This window comes from Ambystoma mexicanum, chromosome 11 (genome assembly GCF_040938575.1).
Source record: "Ambystoma mexicanum isolate Mex_15411 chromosome 11, UKY_AmexF1_1, whole genome shotgun sequence".
Lineage (NCBI taxonomy): Eukaryota > Metazoa > Chordata > Amphibia > Caudata > Ambystomatidae > Ambystoma > Ambystoma mexicanum.
The window spans coordinates 1,383,913,892-1,383,931,642 of record NC_090934.1 but is presented as its reverse complement, the minus strand read 5'-3'; the positions used below and the strand labels follow the sequence as shown (position 1 = coordinate 1,383,931,642).

At 46.2% G+C, this 17,751-nt stretch overlaps 1 protein-coding gene across 1 annotated transcript in view; it reads right to left on the bottom strand.

The window, feature by feature from the left end:
- Positions 1-17,751, bottom strand: part of TM6SF1 (transmembrane 6 superfamily member 1) — a 411,212-nt gene that overhangs the window by 340,383 nt on the left and 53,078 nt on the right. The window contains exon 2 of the mRNA XM_069624987.1: positions 14,465-14,568. Within this exon, the coding sequence (XP_069481088.1) occupies positions 14,465-14,568 (104 nt within the window). The remainder of the gene's footprint in view (positions 1-14,464; positions 14,569-17,751) is intronic.

Below are 17,751 nucleotides of genomic sequence, written 5' to 3'. Positions count from 1 at the left end.
CATAAATGCATAAATGAAAAGCCATTAGATGCCTGATTTTGACAAGAGCTTTTAGACATATCAAAGGCCACACGAATCAAATCATTTAGTGGACTATGATCCACAAGCGGAGCTACCAACGCCGGTAAGGACCGTGCTTTTCGTGTCTGAGATTGTGAAGAGTATTTTTTGGCAATCACCTTGGCCGCCACTACTGAGGTTGCAGCCGGGATAGAGAGATTTTTGACAAAAGATTTGATTTGCGAAGGCCGTTTAGCCACAGCTTTGATGTTTTTAGTTTTTTTTGTGAGAGCGGGCTTTTTGAACCCCGACCTACTAACATCACAAGTGTTTGACTTAACATCAAACAAAGGGTATGTTACTTTTTGCTGGTGCTCTAAAGCAGTGTCGTCTGTGCCGCTCAAATGATCAGTTATAGGATTTACAAAGCACGGAATAGGCTGAAAGGTGTGTAAAGGGGATGAAATCGGAAGGTATGTCTGGGAGGCTATAGACCTCCTACTATTCGATGGCATGTTAACCTGAGCCAGACTTTCCAATTTAGAGGCAAACGTGAGATGCTCTGCCAATAGCTGATTAAGCTGGGTGGAGTGCAGGTCAGCCTTTAGAACTAAGACCTCAAACAGCTTCGCTAAAGCTAGGATAGCAGTATTCATAGACATAAGAGCTATCCCAGTATTTACGCTATGGGTGTCAACCAACCCCGATTCAATATTGCCCTGAGTAGTTATTTTACGCAGAGTTGGGGCTAAAAATGACAAATTAGCCACAGAATGAGCGGCACTAATATTTGTGAACAAAACAGGCGATTTTGACAAATTTTCTGAACGAGTGTAAGATGAAAAGGCAGTAGCATTTATGTCAAGATCAATTGCGGGCATGTCTCCAGTATTTGGAATAGGAGATGATTTTGAGTTCACAGAGTCACTTATAGATATAACAGCGGACTCAGGAGTTACAATGGTGCCAGTCATTACGTTATTTAACAAGATGCTATCTGTGAGGGACACAAAAGTGACAGTATCGACTCTCAGAGAGCCGGCTTTTACCGAATCTTTTAATATACCTTCCTCGACTACCGTCTTGGTTAAAGGTGCAACAACAGAGTCCGTTTTTGCAACAGAAGATCTTTGAATCATAAAGCCAAGTGGTAGGGGTATATTATTTACTTTATTAAGATCTGATTGATTCGGCAAACTTGAATCACCCAAGAAAGGACGAATATCCATCCCTATTAGCAATTCTGCTTTTGTTTTAAACTTTAGGTTCGAGTTACTCGCACGAGGAGTGGAGCTCAAACGTGATTTCTTCATTTTAGCAGATGACAATATGTCAGTTGAATTTTCACCATTTGAAAAATGTAAGGCCGAAACTGGGGGAATACCTGTTTTTAAAGAAGAAATGCCGCGTTTCATTTTCACACAGGTGCAACAGAGCCCAAATACAGCCAAATTACAATGTAAGACACCTCGCCACACGCCGCACCAAACGCAGCGAAGCGCCTAAGCGGGACTTGACCGGGACTTGCTCCGGTGCACGCGCGCGCGCGCGCGGTGCACGCACTCCCAATGCTTTATAGTACCGCCCACAGAAACGGCAGCAAAGCCTACAGAAAAGAAAAGCAAGTTAAATCCAGTCCAAGTATGCTCGTGTCGAACGTAGTATGCTTCAAATATAGTTCACCTTCTGGGCGTTGTAGTGAAAAATGTCCAATTCAAGAAACACTGCATGAAAACCAAATGTGATCGGCAGCGATCAGCGGCTAAGCGGGACTTGACCGGGACTTGCTCCGGTGCGCACCCGCGGTTGCGCGCGCTCCCAATGCTTTATAGTACCGCCCACAGAAACGGCAGCAAAGCCTACAGAAAAGAAAAGCAAGTTAAATCCAGTCCAAGTATGCTCGTGTCGAACATAGTATGCTTCAAATATAGTTCACCTTCTGGGCGTTGTAGTGAAAAATGTCCAATTCAAGAAACACTGCAGGAAGACCAAATGTGCTCGGCAGCGATCAGCGGCTAAGCGGGACTTGACCGGGACTTGCTCCGGTGCATGCGCGCGGTGCGCACGCTCCCAATTCTTTATAGTACCGCCCACAGAAACGGCAGCAAAGCCTTCTGGGCGTTGTAGTGAAAAATGTCCAATTCAAGAAACACTGCAGGAAGACCAAATGTGCTCGGCAGCGATCAGCGGCTAAGCAGGACTTGACCGGGACTTGCTCCGGTGCGCCCCTTGTACCCTCTTCTCAAAAAACCCACAGCTGACCCTTTGTGCCCGGCAAACTATCGCCTGATCTCTATCACTCCCTTCCTGGGCAAACACCTGGAAAATCTGGCCATCTCGCAGCTTAACCTTCACTCTGATTCTGTTGCCTGTCTCCACGGCCATCAGTCTGGCTTTAAAGCTGCCAGATGCACAGAAACTGCTCTCCTGAACATCCATCAAGATCTGCTCTCAACCTTGATTCTAACATCCCCTCTGTCCTCATCCTACTTGATGTCTCTTCTGCCTTTGACACGGTCAACCATACCATCCTGCTCAACCATCTCTGTGACAACCTGGGTATCACTGATCATGCTCTGGCATGGCCGACCTCTTTCCTCTCTGATCAACCCTCCCAGGTCCATCTTGGGTCCTTCCTGTCCTCTATCTCCCTCTCTGCCTCTCTACCTGCGGTGTTCCACAGGGGTCTAAACTTTCACCCTGGCTTTTCAATCAATACCTGGCAACTCTTGCCCATCACATTGCTGTTTTCTGCTCCAACTTTCAGTGCTATGCGGATGACACTCAACTCATTTTTAGGCTTTCCTCTGCCACCTCTTCTCCTTCACTCATCTCTGATTGCCTGTCTGCCATTCAGGAGTGGTGTGTCGCTAATGATCTCTGCCTCAATGCCAGCAAGACTGAGATACTCCTCATTGGCACACCCTCACCCCTCTTTCACACTCTGGCCGGCCTCCCTTGGCCCTCCCTCTACCCCCACCTGCGGGCTCATCTTTGACTCCACGCTTTCTTTTTCTGCCCAAATCTCTGATGTCTCAAAAAAGTCAAACTTCCAACTTCACCTCGTCAGAGGCATTCTGCCTTTCCTCTCCTTCCCCCAGAAGCTCACTGTCTCTCGTGCCCTGGTTCTCTCTAGGTTGGATTACTGCAACAGCCGCTTTCTAAATCTTCTTATTCTACGCTTCGCCCTTTGCAACTCATTCAGAACAGGACTGTGAGACTTGTCATTGGCCTCAAACCCTGGGATCGTAGCTCTCCAGCCCTGAAATCTCTTCATTTGCTCCCAGTGGCTGCAATGATTAAATTCAAGACCCTTTGCATTGTCCACAGGGCTTTCTGGAGCCTGGGTCCAAAATACCTTAAACTTTCCCTCCATAAACACCTTCCTTCTCGAGCTCTTCGCTCCTCCACCTCCAACTCCCTCAGGGTCAGTTGTTTTCCAAAGAAACGAGCTGGGGGTAGATCTCTGTCTTCGGCTGGGCCCTCCCTCTGGAACCGCCTCCCTGCCACTCTCAAACCTGAGGAGAACCATCTCCGGTATCCAGAAGCACTTCAAGACCTTCCCCTTTGCTTCTGCCTTCGTTTATCTTCTCCCCTGTTGATCTGTTCTGCTTTGGCATCATGCACCTAGTTACCTTCTGATTTCGGGCCCAGGTACTTGTTCACCCTGCCACGCACCTGCACTGCCTCCTGGCAACCCTTGCACTTGGGTTTGTATGTGTAACCCTACAGTCCCCCCTTTTTTCCACTTATCAGACACCCCCTGTCTGCACCTTAAACCTAGCACCTGCCACTGGCTGGCTGCACTACCACTTTGTTGTTATTACGATCCCTTGCTTAGCACTTTCCACTTGTTCCCCATCCCTCCTGCACTTTTCCCTTCCCTCTCCCCTGCACTTGCATATTCTCTATGTCACTGGGCCTAGTTAAATCGTTGCTTTCTACCCAAAGAGGTGTGCTGGTACTGGAAGTGCACCTCCCACAACCACTTCTCTGGGTGGTGCTGGCAAAAGGGGGCTGTGCTGGCCACAGTGCCCATGCTATGGACGCTGATTGGGCAGGCTGATGGGGTTTGGTTGTGTGTCTTTTGTTTTTGGGGAGACAAATAGGTGTGTGAAACGGCTTCAGAAACACACTAAAGAGCAAAGGGCCAACAACAAAGAGAAAACACTCCTGCAAACTCATCAAAAGACTTCTCAAAGCTCTCCCAGAGCACCAAAAATGCTCCAAGTATGAGTCTGTCCTCTGTAACATCTTCCCTCACAGCTTAGCAAAACTCATAGATGGACAGGAAGTGAGCAGGGCTTTACATAGGGGAACAAACTTCATTCCTCTGATTGGCTGCACGAACTTGGAAGAACTCAACAAATTACCCAAGATGCCTAGTGTTGGCTAGACGAACCCGATGAATAGACCTGTTATTCGGCCGGAGATCCGGTGCTCCAAATGAGGCGGCTCATTGCGGGTACCCAGAAGCCGGCTATGTGTTCATCAGGGATTCGTCAGCATCCAAAAACCTTACTTTTATTCATAAAAAAGATTTATCTGTTACTGCAGATCCGTTTTCAAGAAGTTTGTCCAGGCCTACTCACTAGTACATAATGGTTAGTCTCAACAGGCAAAAAAAATGCACATTGAGTTTTCAAGAACAGCAATATCGCTTCTGCAGAATACCATTTGGTTTCATAAAAAGTGGAAATTAATTTGGAATGCTCCTTTATAAGGATGTGGTTGGTGCAAAAGGGGCACACAGACTAATGTGGACAATGTCCTGGTATTAAGCCAAATATCAACAGAGCATCTTGCTGAACTCAGACATACACTGACACTGTTGAGGGATGTCGGAGCAAAGAGGTTATTACAAAAAGCCAAATGGTGCAGAACAAAATCGAATTTCTTTCGTCATAAAGTAACCATTGATGGATTCAATCCCCAGAAAAAAACGGCAGCCTTACTTAAATTAAAAGACCAACCAAATACAAAACGTCAGCTAGGTCTTACAAACTACAGCCACACATGTATTGGTGAGACTGGGGTCCCTCCTTATGTCAAGCGGTGGAGAAATTAAGCAAAGTCTAGCACAAGCTCCTTTGCCTTGCCTATCCCATAATGGTATTTAGAAACTGTATTTTCTGAATCATGCATGACAAATGCATTATCACAAAAACGTGACTACTAAAATACAATTATTGCTTATGCAAGCAAAGCATTGGACTCTGTGGAAATCAAGTTTGATCAAACGGGAAAGAGTTATTTGCCACAGTTCAAGACTTAGGCTTTCACACAAGGTCAAAATGACAATGTGGATGACAACACCTCCAAAGTGACTTTTGACCGGATAAAAATATGAGCTTGCCTTATTAAGCTCGGGTAAAATGTCTCTTTCGTGATTGGCTGAAAGAGTTACATGACCTGTCTGAGCATGCTCTGTCACTGAGATTCCTTATACTCCTTTCTCTTTAAAAGAAGTCTTCAAGTATCACGTGCCATCTTGAATATTTTTCCAGAATATTCTCTCTGTTGGATGGGTTGCAGCTGTTGCTCTCTTCTTCTGCGTATTGTTGGAAGTTTCACCACCCTTCCTGGCTCTTCCCTGTGGCCGGCAGGTCCGTCTGTGCACTGTGAACTCCTTTCGGGGTGGGAGAAGTCCAGAAATGTTTTTTCTTTGTATGTGTTTTTTTGTCTAGGTCTTCTAAATTGATTTTAAAGAAGGTAAGGACTGCACTTCCTTTTGCCACTATGGGTATTAAATAGGTGGGTGGTGCAAGTTCCCTGTGACTGTCCTGTTTGGGGTCTTAAAGCACTTTCTATAGGGTGCACGTGTGCTCCCCAAAGCCTTCCAGCTCCCAAATCTGAAACTGTGTTCCGCTGGTCTGGGCTGGATTTTTCCCACTTGAAGAGTGGGAATTTGGGATATAAAGCTCTTCTCAGGGTGTTCTGTTAGTGAGGTCTGGCAAAGTTAGGCTTGAAGCATGTTCTCCCACAATCCCAGTACTCCTCCGAAATCTGTAGTTGATTCTCCCAGGAACCATTCCAGGTTTTCATTCTGGGGTGACATACCCTGTGAAGGTAGCCCCCATGGCCATAGCTGGCTTTGAGGACCTAAGGGTGTCATTCCCATCTCACTTTGACAATGACTTTGTCACAGCACCAGGGCTCTAACCAACAAGCATTGTGTAGATAAGAAACGGGCAGAATAAAATACACACACTTTTAACCTGGCTGTCAGGGGAGTTTTTATGCCCTTAACAAAACATCTCATGGCCCATGGCTCTAAGAATAATCTGTCACCATCAAGGCAGCATGCAGCACATTAAGTTGACTACATTATCAGGAATTCCCGCCCAGGAACCTGCTTAACTGAATGTAGAGCCCGGGCCTAGAACAGACCCATGGATATTCGAGGGCAGAGAATCAGGCTCCCTAGGTCATAAGAGCGTAAATGAATTGTAGACGCTGCGAGAACATGTGTTCTTCAGCACTGGCACTCTCCATCTTTTGGAGTAGCGTTAGTCTTCCTTTCTGTTGCCGCTATTATCATCTATGCTGCCCCTTTCCAGAGCAGGTCAGATCCTGCGCATGTCTCTTTCTGTGATCTTTGATGCCAGTTGTAATCTCTTTCCGCCCTCCGCAATCCTGGATGCCAGCAAAGAAGGGTAACTTTTGCACCTGGAATTCCATTAATAAGAACATGCGATTGGATAAGCGGGACAGGAAGAGCACTGCGCTTTGATCCATTGATTAATTAATTGCTAAATCTGGTGCTCGGGGCAGGTTCAGGGTCAGATGGAATCTGGAATGGAAGCTCTTTTTAGCTGGCATTTTTTTTTTTTCCTTTCACAGTTTCAGAAAATCCGCAACACATCCTGTTTTAGCGTTGCACAATAAAGAGGCAACATAAAAGCACTTAAAATAAATGAAATACAGTGCCAGGAAACATTGCAAATCTTGTGTGCAAAAATACTTAAGTATTTAAAAGAGTACTATGTCCAAAATATAACAAATAATGTTAATCCTTTAGGGCTCTAACCACACTCCTTGACCCATTAATAATGTTTGCTGTTGTACCAAATGCCTTCCAGATTCACAATCGATAACCATTTCTTAGTTAGGTAATTGAGGAGTTTTTGAGAAAGCTTTAATGAGTCATTAGGAACATGGGGTCAGATTCTCAAAAAGGTTTTTGGGGCACATGATTAGTTACTGTACTGCATCTCATTCCTTGCACCAAAAACAAAAGATGTGCTCTATGCTGTCCCACTCGCATTTCTATTCCCCAATCAGGGAAGAAATGCTTTTTTCCTTTTTTAGCATTTCACAGGGACTGTCACTGTGAAATGCACACGTGGCACAAGAATATATTTTGTGCTGTTCTTCTCTCCCCCCACCACCCCCCGAAAACGTGCAGGTCACCTTTGATAATAAGGTGACCAGTGCATTTCTAAAGCCAAAGCAAACATGGGTGCCAGCATGATCCATTCCAATCTGTCGGTGCTGATCCAGTCCTGTTTTTTCTTTGCATTCTAGTACTTGTAGTTCTGCTTTTCCCATTTTAAAACTCAGACTGCAAGTCCCAGAATGCAAAGAAAAAACAGGACTGGACATTCAGATTGGAATGGATCATGTTGGCAACCATGCACAAGTGAATGGAGCACACCCTCTGCCCTTCTTTCATTTGCATGTGTGTGAGAATCTGCCAGCAAGAGTTTAGCCCACAGTTAAGTGTTAAGTTGTTGGGCCATTAACATGAGAAGGAATCACCATAGATGGATTTTCGCAATCACGGCCACAGCATTAGAATGTCTCTGCTTCTGAGATCTGGAATGGACCGTCAAAAACGTCCACTTCGAATGGATTGTGTCCTCCCACGTATTCCTCATCTTAGATATATCCTTACCTTTAGGTTTCGCCTCAGAAATGTTTTTCTCTCTCCAGCAGAGGGGCCCTCCACACGAGGCCGTGGTGTTGATGTCCCTCGGCGGCATCCATCGAACACCGACTTCATCCCCTGTATAAGAGCCTCGAGCGCGCCCGTTGGCTTCAGTTCTGTTTTTTCCGTTAGCTTCGCTTCGGATCGAGTTAAACGGCGCTTCAGTATTTTGTGTGAAAAAAATCTATGTCGTTGTCTTCGAACCCTTCCACACCGAAGACAGGCTTTAAAAAATGCCTAAAATGTGGAAAGAAGATGTCCCTGGTGGATCCACATAACAATTGTCTATGGTGCCTCGGTCCCGACCACCGTACGGAAGACTGTGGTTCGTGCCAGTCGATGACCCACAAAGCCCTAAAAGAGCATAGAGGTAAACTGGCGATGGGGGAGGGTTTATCGAAGTCCACTTTAAAAAAGAGAGACTCGGACGAGTCTTTGAAGTCATATCATAAAAAACATCATTCGAGGAGTAGATCGAGAAAGTCTTCTTCTTCGTCTTCTAATAAGGGTAAGAAGAGACGACATCGATCTCCCTCATCCTCTTCGACATCTTCGGAAGAGGTTATCACATGTCCATCTAAATATGACTCTCCGAGAAAATGGGAAGCTTTTCGAGTTTCCATGCTAACATTTTTTGAGAACGCGGCCCAGACCTCCTCAAAAATAGCTAAAGAAGACCATGCTCCTGCTCACAAGAAAAGTGACAGAGGAAGGTCCAAAACAAGGAAAGCCGATAAAAAAACATTGAGAGACTCATCGAGAGATTCTTCTCGATCCCCTCGTAAGACAGATCCTTCGTTGCATAAATTGAAGGCAGAGGGAAACAAAATGGCGTTGAAAGATCATACGCCATCAAAGTCGACATCGACGTCGTCGAAGACTTCGAAGGTCCTCGAGTCGACAACTCCCTCGAAGGAAGCTACATCGAGTTCGCGCTCGAAAACCACGAAAGCTCCTTCAACGGTTTCCACAGCTCCCTCGACGATTACATCAAGGTCGTCGAAAGTTCCATTGACGATGTCGAAGGAGGTGATTAAAACTTCAGCACCCAAACCTTTAATAAGGGAAAGACCTGTAATGCCTGAAAAGGTTTTTCAACCTGAGAGTCGACATGATTTTTTCAGGACCATGTCATCCATCTATGAGGGAGACTCATCAGAAGAGGAGGAAGTAACCTCTGCTGGTGTTAAATTTGGCACAGGATCTGTCCCAGAGGAGTTAATTAACCCTCAATCAAGAATTCAAGATCTGTGAGAATGTTTACAAACAGCAAGTGGCCTGGATACTTCTTCAGAGTATGAATTTGACAAACCAGACCCATCAGAACAGTTTGATATGAGTTATAGAAAACTCATGAGCAGAGTTACAGAATTTATGGGGTGGGGTAGGAGTTCACCAGCCTGTCAAGATGATGACATGACGGATATATTATCTGGAAAACCCCAACAAGACCCCATTCTACCATTTCATATTGCCTTACAAAGAAGGGTTAGTTCTGCATGGGAACGTCCTGAAGCCATAGGGGCAGTAAATAGAAAGTTTGTGGCAAAATATAGACCTTGCACATCTGATCCGGAATACCTCAGCAAACATTCAACTCCGGAAAGTTTGATAGTACAGGCAGCCACGTCCACAAAGAATGCGGCATACCCTACAATCCCTCCAGATAGGGACGATAAAAAGGTGGATGCATGGTCTAGGAAAATCTTCACATCTGGCAGTATGGCTTTGAAGTCTACTAATGTAACTTGTACCTTGGCAAGGTTCACATATTCCCTGTGGGACTGCAAGTCAGCAGCAGCTGAACACATCCCGGAAGGTGAAGAACGTGATGGCTTTCTAGCTATTATAAGGGATGGAAAGGAGGCTTCGGGAGAGTTCCTTCAATCAGGGTTGGACACAGCTGACAGTATCAGCAGGTCCATGGCGACTAGCACAGTGCCTCGTAGATTTGCCTGGCTAAGAAAGTCTGGTTTTGCTCCTGATGTGCAATCCAGGCTTCTTAATATGACCTTTGATGGCTCGAGGTTGTTCGGTAGCAAGGCAGATGAAAGTTTGGAGAAGCTCCAGACCTCCAAAGCGGCGGCAAAATCACTTAGTGCCGCCATAAAACAACCTCAGCAATGCCCCTACACGGGCTCATCTTCCTGGAGGGGTCGTCCTTTTTGCTATTATTCCTCAATTGGAAGAGGAAGAGGGCAGGCCAATCAGAGAGGTCAAAGAAAATGTCCTCGGGGGCGAGGAAAAGGTGCTAGATCAGCCCCAGCAACGGCATCTGTACCTTCAGCCGCTGCTGCAGCTGCCGCAAAACCACTCTGACGTTTTGACCCACAAGACACCGGTGGGAGGCAGGATCTCACAGCATCTAGAAGAATGGCGGGGCATTACTTCAGATGCTTGGGCACTGGAAACAGTATCCCAAGCTTACTGACTTCCTTTTCTAAAGAAACCTCAGAATCACCCCCCGGAATACAACTCTGCCAAACATCCGGATCCGCTCCTGTTGCAGGAAGTTTTATCCCTGCTACAGAAAGGTGCAATAGAACATGTACCTGTAGCGGAGGGGCTGGTATTCCCCATACTTTCTTATTCCAAAGAATGACGGAGGACTGAGACCCATCTTGGATTTGAGAAACTTAAATAAGTTCCTAAGGAAGGACAAATTCAAGATGGTCACACTTTCTCAGATCTTTCAGGCTCTCCAAATCCAGGATTGGTTGGTATCATTAGACCTTCAGGATGCTTATTTTCATGTGCCAATCCATCGCAAGCACAGAAAGTACATGAGGTTTGCGATTGGAAATTCTCAGTATCAGTTTCGAGTTCTGCCATGTGGGTTAACCTCCGCCCCAAGAGTTTTCACCAAGTTGATGGCAGTGGTGACAGCGAGTCTCAGGAGAGGGGGGATCCATGTCTACCCCTATCTGGATGATTGGATGATCAGAGCACGTTCTCCAGAGCAAGCCCTGGATCATCTGTCCAAGACTTGTCACTTCCTTCACAAACTAGTTTTTTCTCTGAATTTAAAAAAGTCAAACATGATACCATCACAGAGACTCCAGTTTATAGGAGCAGTCCTGATACCTGCTCGGGCAAAGCCTCGCCTCCCGAAGAGAGAGCTCACCACATTCTGCAGATGGTAACAAAATTCCAGAATGCCCAGCATCTTCCGGCCTTCGATTTTCTCAGGTTGCTCGGTCTGACGGCATCCTGCATTTGTCTGGTGCCAGAAGCCAGATTGAGAATGAGATCTCTTCAATAGGCTCTCATAACTCACCGGTCACAATTCTCAGGGGAAATGTCAGATCTGCTGCAGGTCCCAGCCCAAGTAGCACAGGACCTACAATGGTGGGCTTGCAGTCATCATATCCTCAGAGGAGAATCTTTTTGGCAGCCATGGCCGGAGATAACAATAATGACGAACGCCTCACTCACAGGGTGGGGAGCCCATATCAATGATCTGACAATCAGCGGACAATGGTCTCCATCGGAGTCCAAACTACACATCAATCTTTTGGAGTTGAGGGCAATCAGACTAGCGCTGAAGGCCTTCCTGCCCTCTGTATGGGGAAAGAATGTTCTGATAATGACGAACAACACAGTGGCCATGTACTACCTCAACAAGAGAGGAGGAGTGGGGTCACTACCGCTGTGCAGAGAGGCAATGCAACTCTGGTTCTGGGCAATACAAGAACAGATCTCTCTATCGGCAATTCATCTAGCCGGAGAGCGAAACACAACAGCGGACGCTCTGAGCAGGCAGAGCACAGTCTCTCACGAGTGGGAGATAGCTCAGGAAGTCATTCAAAAGATCTTTGCCCTTTGGGGAACCCCTCAAGTGGATCTGTTCATGACCAGGGCCAACCGGAAGTGCGAACTGTACTGCTCAAGGGACCATGTTCATGGTGGAATGGGAGTTTCCACTTTTGTATGCGTTTCCTCCATTCCCTGTGATCCCTCAAGTAATCAGGAGGTTAAGAATGTTTGGGAAAACCATGATCCTAATTGCCCCGGATTGGGCCAGGACAACATGGTACCCAGAACTTCTGGACATGTCCATCTGCCTTCCAATACGTCTTCCAAGAAGAGAGGATCTTCTCTCGCGACAGGAAGGTCATGTTCTCCATCCGGAGGTCAACACACTCAACCTTCACGCATGGCTTCTGAAAGGCTGAGATACAAGGATTGGGATCTTCCGGATGACGTGATGGAGATTTTGCTTTCGGCCAGAAGGCTAGCAACCAAATCTCTGTATCGGTGTCGTTGGAACAAGTTCAGTAACTGGTGCAGAGAAAAGAATGTGGACCCATTTCAATGTAATATCCCCACAATTTTATCTTTTCTGTTACATTTAGCCAATCTGGGGCTCAAGGTTGAGACGATAAAGGGATACTTAGCAGCGCTATCCATCTTTAAGCGCTCTTCTGAAGAAGAATCTTACTTTGAAATACCCTTGATAATTCAATTCCTAAAAGGTTTAAATAATGTTTTCCCCCCAATACCTTTCCAGGTTCCAGTGTGGGATCTAAACTTGGTTCTAAATGTTCTCACATGTGTTCCATTTGAGCCTTTACATTCTTGTCCACTAAGGCTCCTTACTTTGAAAACAATACTCCTTCTTTTATAAGTAGTTCTTAGGGTTAAACCGTCTTTTTTGCCAAAAATTGTTTCTGATTTTCATCTGTCACAGAAAATAATTTTACCTACTTTGTACCCTCCTCCTCATGCAAGCAAGGAAGAGGAGCGGCTTCATAGACTTGATCCCAGGAGAGCTCTTAGTTTTTATATCTCAAGATTGGCAAAAATTCGTCAGTGTGATCAACTTTTCATGGGATACACTGGACGCAAACTGGGCCTTCCAGTAACTAAACAAACATTATCCAGAGGGATAATTTTAGCCATAACAGAATGTTACAGATTGGCTGAAAAAGAACCACCTGATGGATTGAGAGCTCATTCAACCAGGGGCATGGCAACTTCAACAGCACTAAAGAGGGGTGTCCCTGTACAAGATATTTGTGCAGCAGCCACATGGTCATCCATGCACACCTTTATAAAACATTATGCACTGGACTCGACTTCTTCTCAAGGAGGTCTGTTTGCTAAATCTGTACTCCATTCTATACACGATTAAAAAAGATACTGTACTCCCACCTCCAATACAAAACTGCTTTGGGAGTCTATCTAAGATGAGGAATATGTGGGAGGACACAATCCATTCGAAGAACAAGTTACTTACCAACTGTAACGTTCTTTCGATTGGATGTTCCTCCCACGTATTCCTCATCGACCCTCCCAACCTAACCCCACAGTACAGTTTACGTGAATTACACTCTAAATTCTTTTAAGGCTTGGGTCAAAAGACGCATGCCATTAACTAATCAAAATCCATGAACTATAATATACGAAAAAACAGAACTGAAGCCAACGGGCGCGCTCGAGGCTCTTATACAGGGGATGACGTCGGTGTTCGACGGATGCCGCCGAGGGACATCGACGCTGCGGCCTCGAGTGGAGCGCCCTCTGCTGGAGAGAGAAAAATTTTTCCGAGGCGAAACCTAAAGGTAAGGATATATCTAAGATGAGGAATACGTGGGAGGAACATCCAATCGAAAGAACGTTACAGTTGGTAAGTAACTTGTTCATCTTCGGCACACTATCCTGGATTGCAGTGCTGCACTGCCTTCAATGTACAGAGACATTTTCATCAAGACGAAAGAACACGATGGAATTATTCTGGCCCTCTTTTGCACACCACGTGGTATCTGTTGGGGGCCTGCTCGGGGCACCGGGCAGGCCCCATACACATGTCGGGACCACCCGACTGGGTCTTCCAGTGCGGCGATCACGCCGTGGATGATGCAATGGGGGTCACCCCACTGCGCTCCACATCACTGGAGACACACACGTGGCTGGGGGCACCGAGCCTCAATGGCCATGGTCACATGGCCTTGGAATCACCCTAGGACTGCGTTGCCCAGCAGGGGCACCGTCCTCGTGCTGGGCCCCGTCCTTGGGCCCAGCACATGCAGTGTGGCACCAGCATGGTGCTTCAAGAACGACACTGGAGCCTTGTGATGGTCTGACTGCCCAGCCGGAAGCGGCTCGGAACTTTTTATTAAGTTGGTCACATGGCTACTGCCACGTGACCTATTACAACATCCTGGGAGCTACCCTGTTCCCAGGAGGGGTGCTATGCAACAGTATCCCTGTAACAGTTATTGTCTCGCTGGCATTAAAACATCGCCTTTTTGTTATTGATAGACACCCAACATATTGTATGGTCTACATTTTTATGCCATGGTAGTGAAATATGATCCCCCGAAAAGTTGCTTAGAACTTATTTCAAGCTACGCAATCGCGCGCCCCAAGACTCCAAGCAGCACTGTCTACTTGGAGAGATATACTCACATTTTGACTCGAGAGAGGAAGCAGGATATCTCTGCCTGCCAAAGAACACTGTTCATGGCTGATAAATGACTGTTCATGAAAAGGAGATTACGACATCACTATTTCCCATTGCAGGTTACATACCGTAAAACAGAGGGTCTTTCGGAGGCTTGCGTTTCACCAAAATACGAGCCACAAGGGCTATTAAAACCAAAATTAGTGCACCAGATGTCACCATCGCCCAGGAGCTGTAACGACAAATAGAATATGAGTCACAATTTACTGTTACAGAGAGCATTGGACTTCAAGTACAACATTGTCTGCAGAGCCCTTGTCTTGGGAGAGGAGGGTCTTAGAATATTTAGGCAAAGTGCTGCCTGGGGGGCCTGGAAAGTAATACAACGAACATGGTTCCTGAAACAATGTTTTGGTGATGTGTGTTTTCAGAGGTTAGTGAAATGTCTGGGTCAGGTAAATGAACATGGAGCAGGAACCACACCAGACCCAGGTAAGTACAAAAGAACAGGGTGCTTTACTTCTTCTTAGTTACAGTATGAGTGGTTAGCAGTGGGAGAGTGGGGCACATACATCCATCCTGGTTCCCTTCTCTACTCCAAGTCCCCGGTCATTCATGGAACCCCACAGTTTCCTTCATTCCAGCATACCTCAACACATTCCATGAGGCCTACCTCTGCATTCACGCATAACATACACACAGATAAAACAGTTACCAAGCCGAATGAATTGGCTTTGCCAATGCTTGTTGGCCGTTGTATTAGTACTTACAGTGGACAAATATGGGTGATCTAGTTTTCAAGGGACATATTACACATTTAATATTAACTTAGTATTGGCAAAAAGAAACTTAGAATACAGGTTGAAATTCTGGCTGTTGAAAGCTTTGTGCCTCATTTATTGTAAATATATCTCTCTATCCCCCTATGTTTGCTTATCTCTTTTAGCAACGTTCACTCATTGTTAGGGTTGTTTGTGGTGTCTATGTCTTCAAAATGGCATCAAAACGTTGTTTGGAGCGCAGTGCTTTCCTATAGAACCTTTGCCATGGGAAGGGGCGATAGTGTTTGAAAATTGAGTGGTGGCTTTGCCCAGTTATGATGCGTTTGAATTCCTTGCTGCTGTGTGCAAGGGTTTTTCTAAAGGTCAGGTAATTTTCCTGTGCAGATGTTTGGACATTGAATTCAAGAGTTTGGTTCAGAGGACAGAGAAGGAAGATTCTCCTTTGTGGTTTCTGTTTCAAGCTTGGTAGCTTCACTAGGGGAGCATTGCTGAATTGGAGTGTTCTCGATGGTCTGTAGTGCAGGAGTTTCCTTGTGATGGATTCTGGGCCGCCGCTGAGTAGAGCACGGTGAGCAATGCAAAGAGTTGTGAATTGAATCCTCTGATCAGGACCCAACGACTGCTCTGGGGGCTGGAATGGTGTGTATGTACCTTTGGAGTCTCAGAAGTGAAGCTGCTGCATTTTAGACTCTTTGTAGCCTCTTCAGTATGAAATCTGGAGCCCCAGGTAGCGGCTTCTGCCGTTGCCTAGTTATAAGAATTTGTATTTGTATTTATTTTATTTATAAAGCGCACCAGGCCCAAGGGCATACGGGCGCATAGCATGGGTTACAGACATAGTAGGGGCACAGCGCTGAGGTGCCCGGTATAATACAAATTATATACAACAGAGTACACGCAATACAATAAATAGAGGCTAGCAGACAACTACTATACATAATATCGACAGTGAGGAAGAAACATCTATCAGGGTGTCGCTAGAGTAGCGAGTCTGAGTGAGCAGTTGGTGCAGGGAATCAAGGCTGATCTAGGGAGGATAGACAAGCTTTGGCTTTGCTCTTGAAGGCCAGGAAGGATGGTTCTGCTCTGAGTGGGTTGGGTAATGTGTTCCAAAGTTTTGCAGCCAGGACTGGGAAGCTGCTCCCGCCTGATTTCTGGAGGTTGAATCGGGGAATGGAGAGACAGTTGACTTGAGCACTTCTGAGTGGTCTTGAGGAGGTGTGTAGGGAGAATCTACAGGCCAGATAGCTAGGTGCTAGATTCTTGATGCTTTTGTGGGCTAGTGCTAGCGCTTTGAGTGCGGCTCTTTGGTAGACTGAAAGCCAGCGAAGACTCCATCTGGAGTCTGAGATGTGGGAGTTCCTGGGGATGTTTGATGCCGCTCTGATGGCATTATTTTGAATGATTTGTAATTTATTGATGTTACATTGGTTGGTGCCGAGATAGAGAGCGTTGCAATAGTCTACATTAGATAGGACTGGGGTCTTGGCTAAGGTAGTGCAGTTAGCTAGTGATAGAAATGGGCGGCAGGCCGTGATTAGTTTGCAGGTATATGATGCAGCAGAGGATACTGCATTGATTTGCCTGGAGAATGAGAGGGAGGAGTCGATATAGATTCCAAGCGTTTTTGTGTCTTTGGCTACTTTGATGCAGTTGCCATCAATTGTGAAGGCTTTGAAGGACGGATCTAATTTGCTAAGTCTTTGGTGAGAAACTAGGATGAGAATCTCCGTCTTTTCATTGTTCAGGCACAATTCATGTTGTGCCATCCAGGCTTGAATGACTTGGTAAACGGAGTTGATAGCTAGAGTGTCAGTTTTGTGATCACCAGAGATGGGGATCAGTATCTGGGTGTCATCAGCATAGTTGGTATATGTGGCACCCAGATAGTCCAGTATGTCAAAGAGAGGTTTCGTGAATACATTATAGAGTGTTGGGGAAACACATGGACCTTGTGGAACCCCGCAGGTGACCGGCGCGGGGTTGGCGGTGGCAGAAGGGGAGAAGACTTGCATGGATCTATTTTCCAGGAAGGAGGAGATCCATGTCGTGGCTTTGTCCGAGAAGTGGGCGGCAGATTTGAGGTGGCGGCAAAGGATCTGGTGGTTAACTAGATCGAAGGCTGTAGAGAGATCTAATAGGAGTAGGAGGGCTAACTTGCCCTTGTCTTTTAGGTTTTCAATCTGTTTTTTAAGATCTAGAAGGGCGGTTTCCGTGCCGTGTCGGGGGCGGAAGCAGTCCCAGAAGATTGTTAGTTTCCAAGTAATCTTGGATCTGCAGGTAAGCTGCTCGATCAAGAATATTCAGAAGGAACGGGACTGTGGTGATGGGCCTGTAGTTAGTGGGTATGTTGGCGTCCAAGGTGGGTTTTTTAAGGAGGGGTGCGACCCAGGCATCCTTGAGGTTGTCAGGGACAATCCCAGAGCTGAAGGAGGAGTTTATGAGGGTGGTGATGAAGGGTGCTAGACTATGCGAAGCCTCCTTGATGATGGAGGCTGGGCAGGGGTCACCCTGACAGTTCGAGGGTTTTAAGGTTGTTGATAATGTGCTCAACTACAGGGATAGGGGAGGGAAGCTGAAAGGTTTGATCTTATCAGGATTGGTATTGGTGTTGACCTGGAAGATTTTTTGTT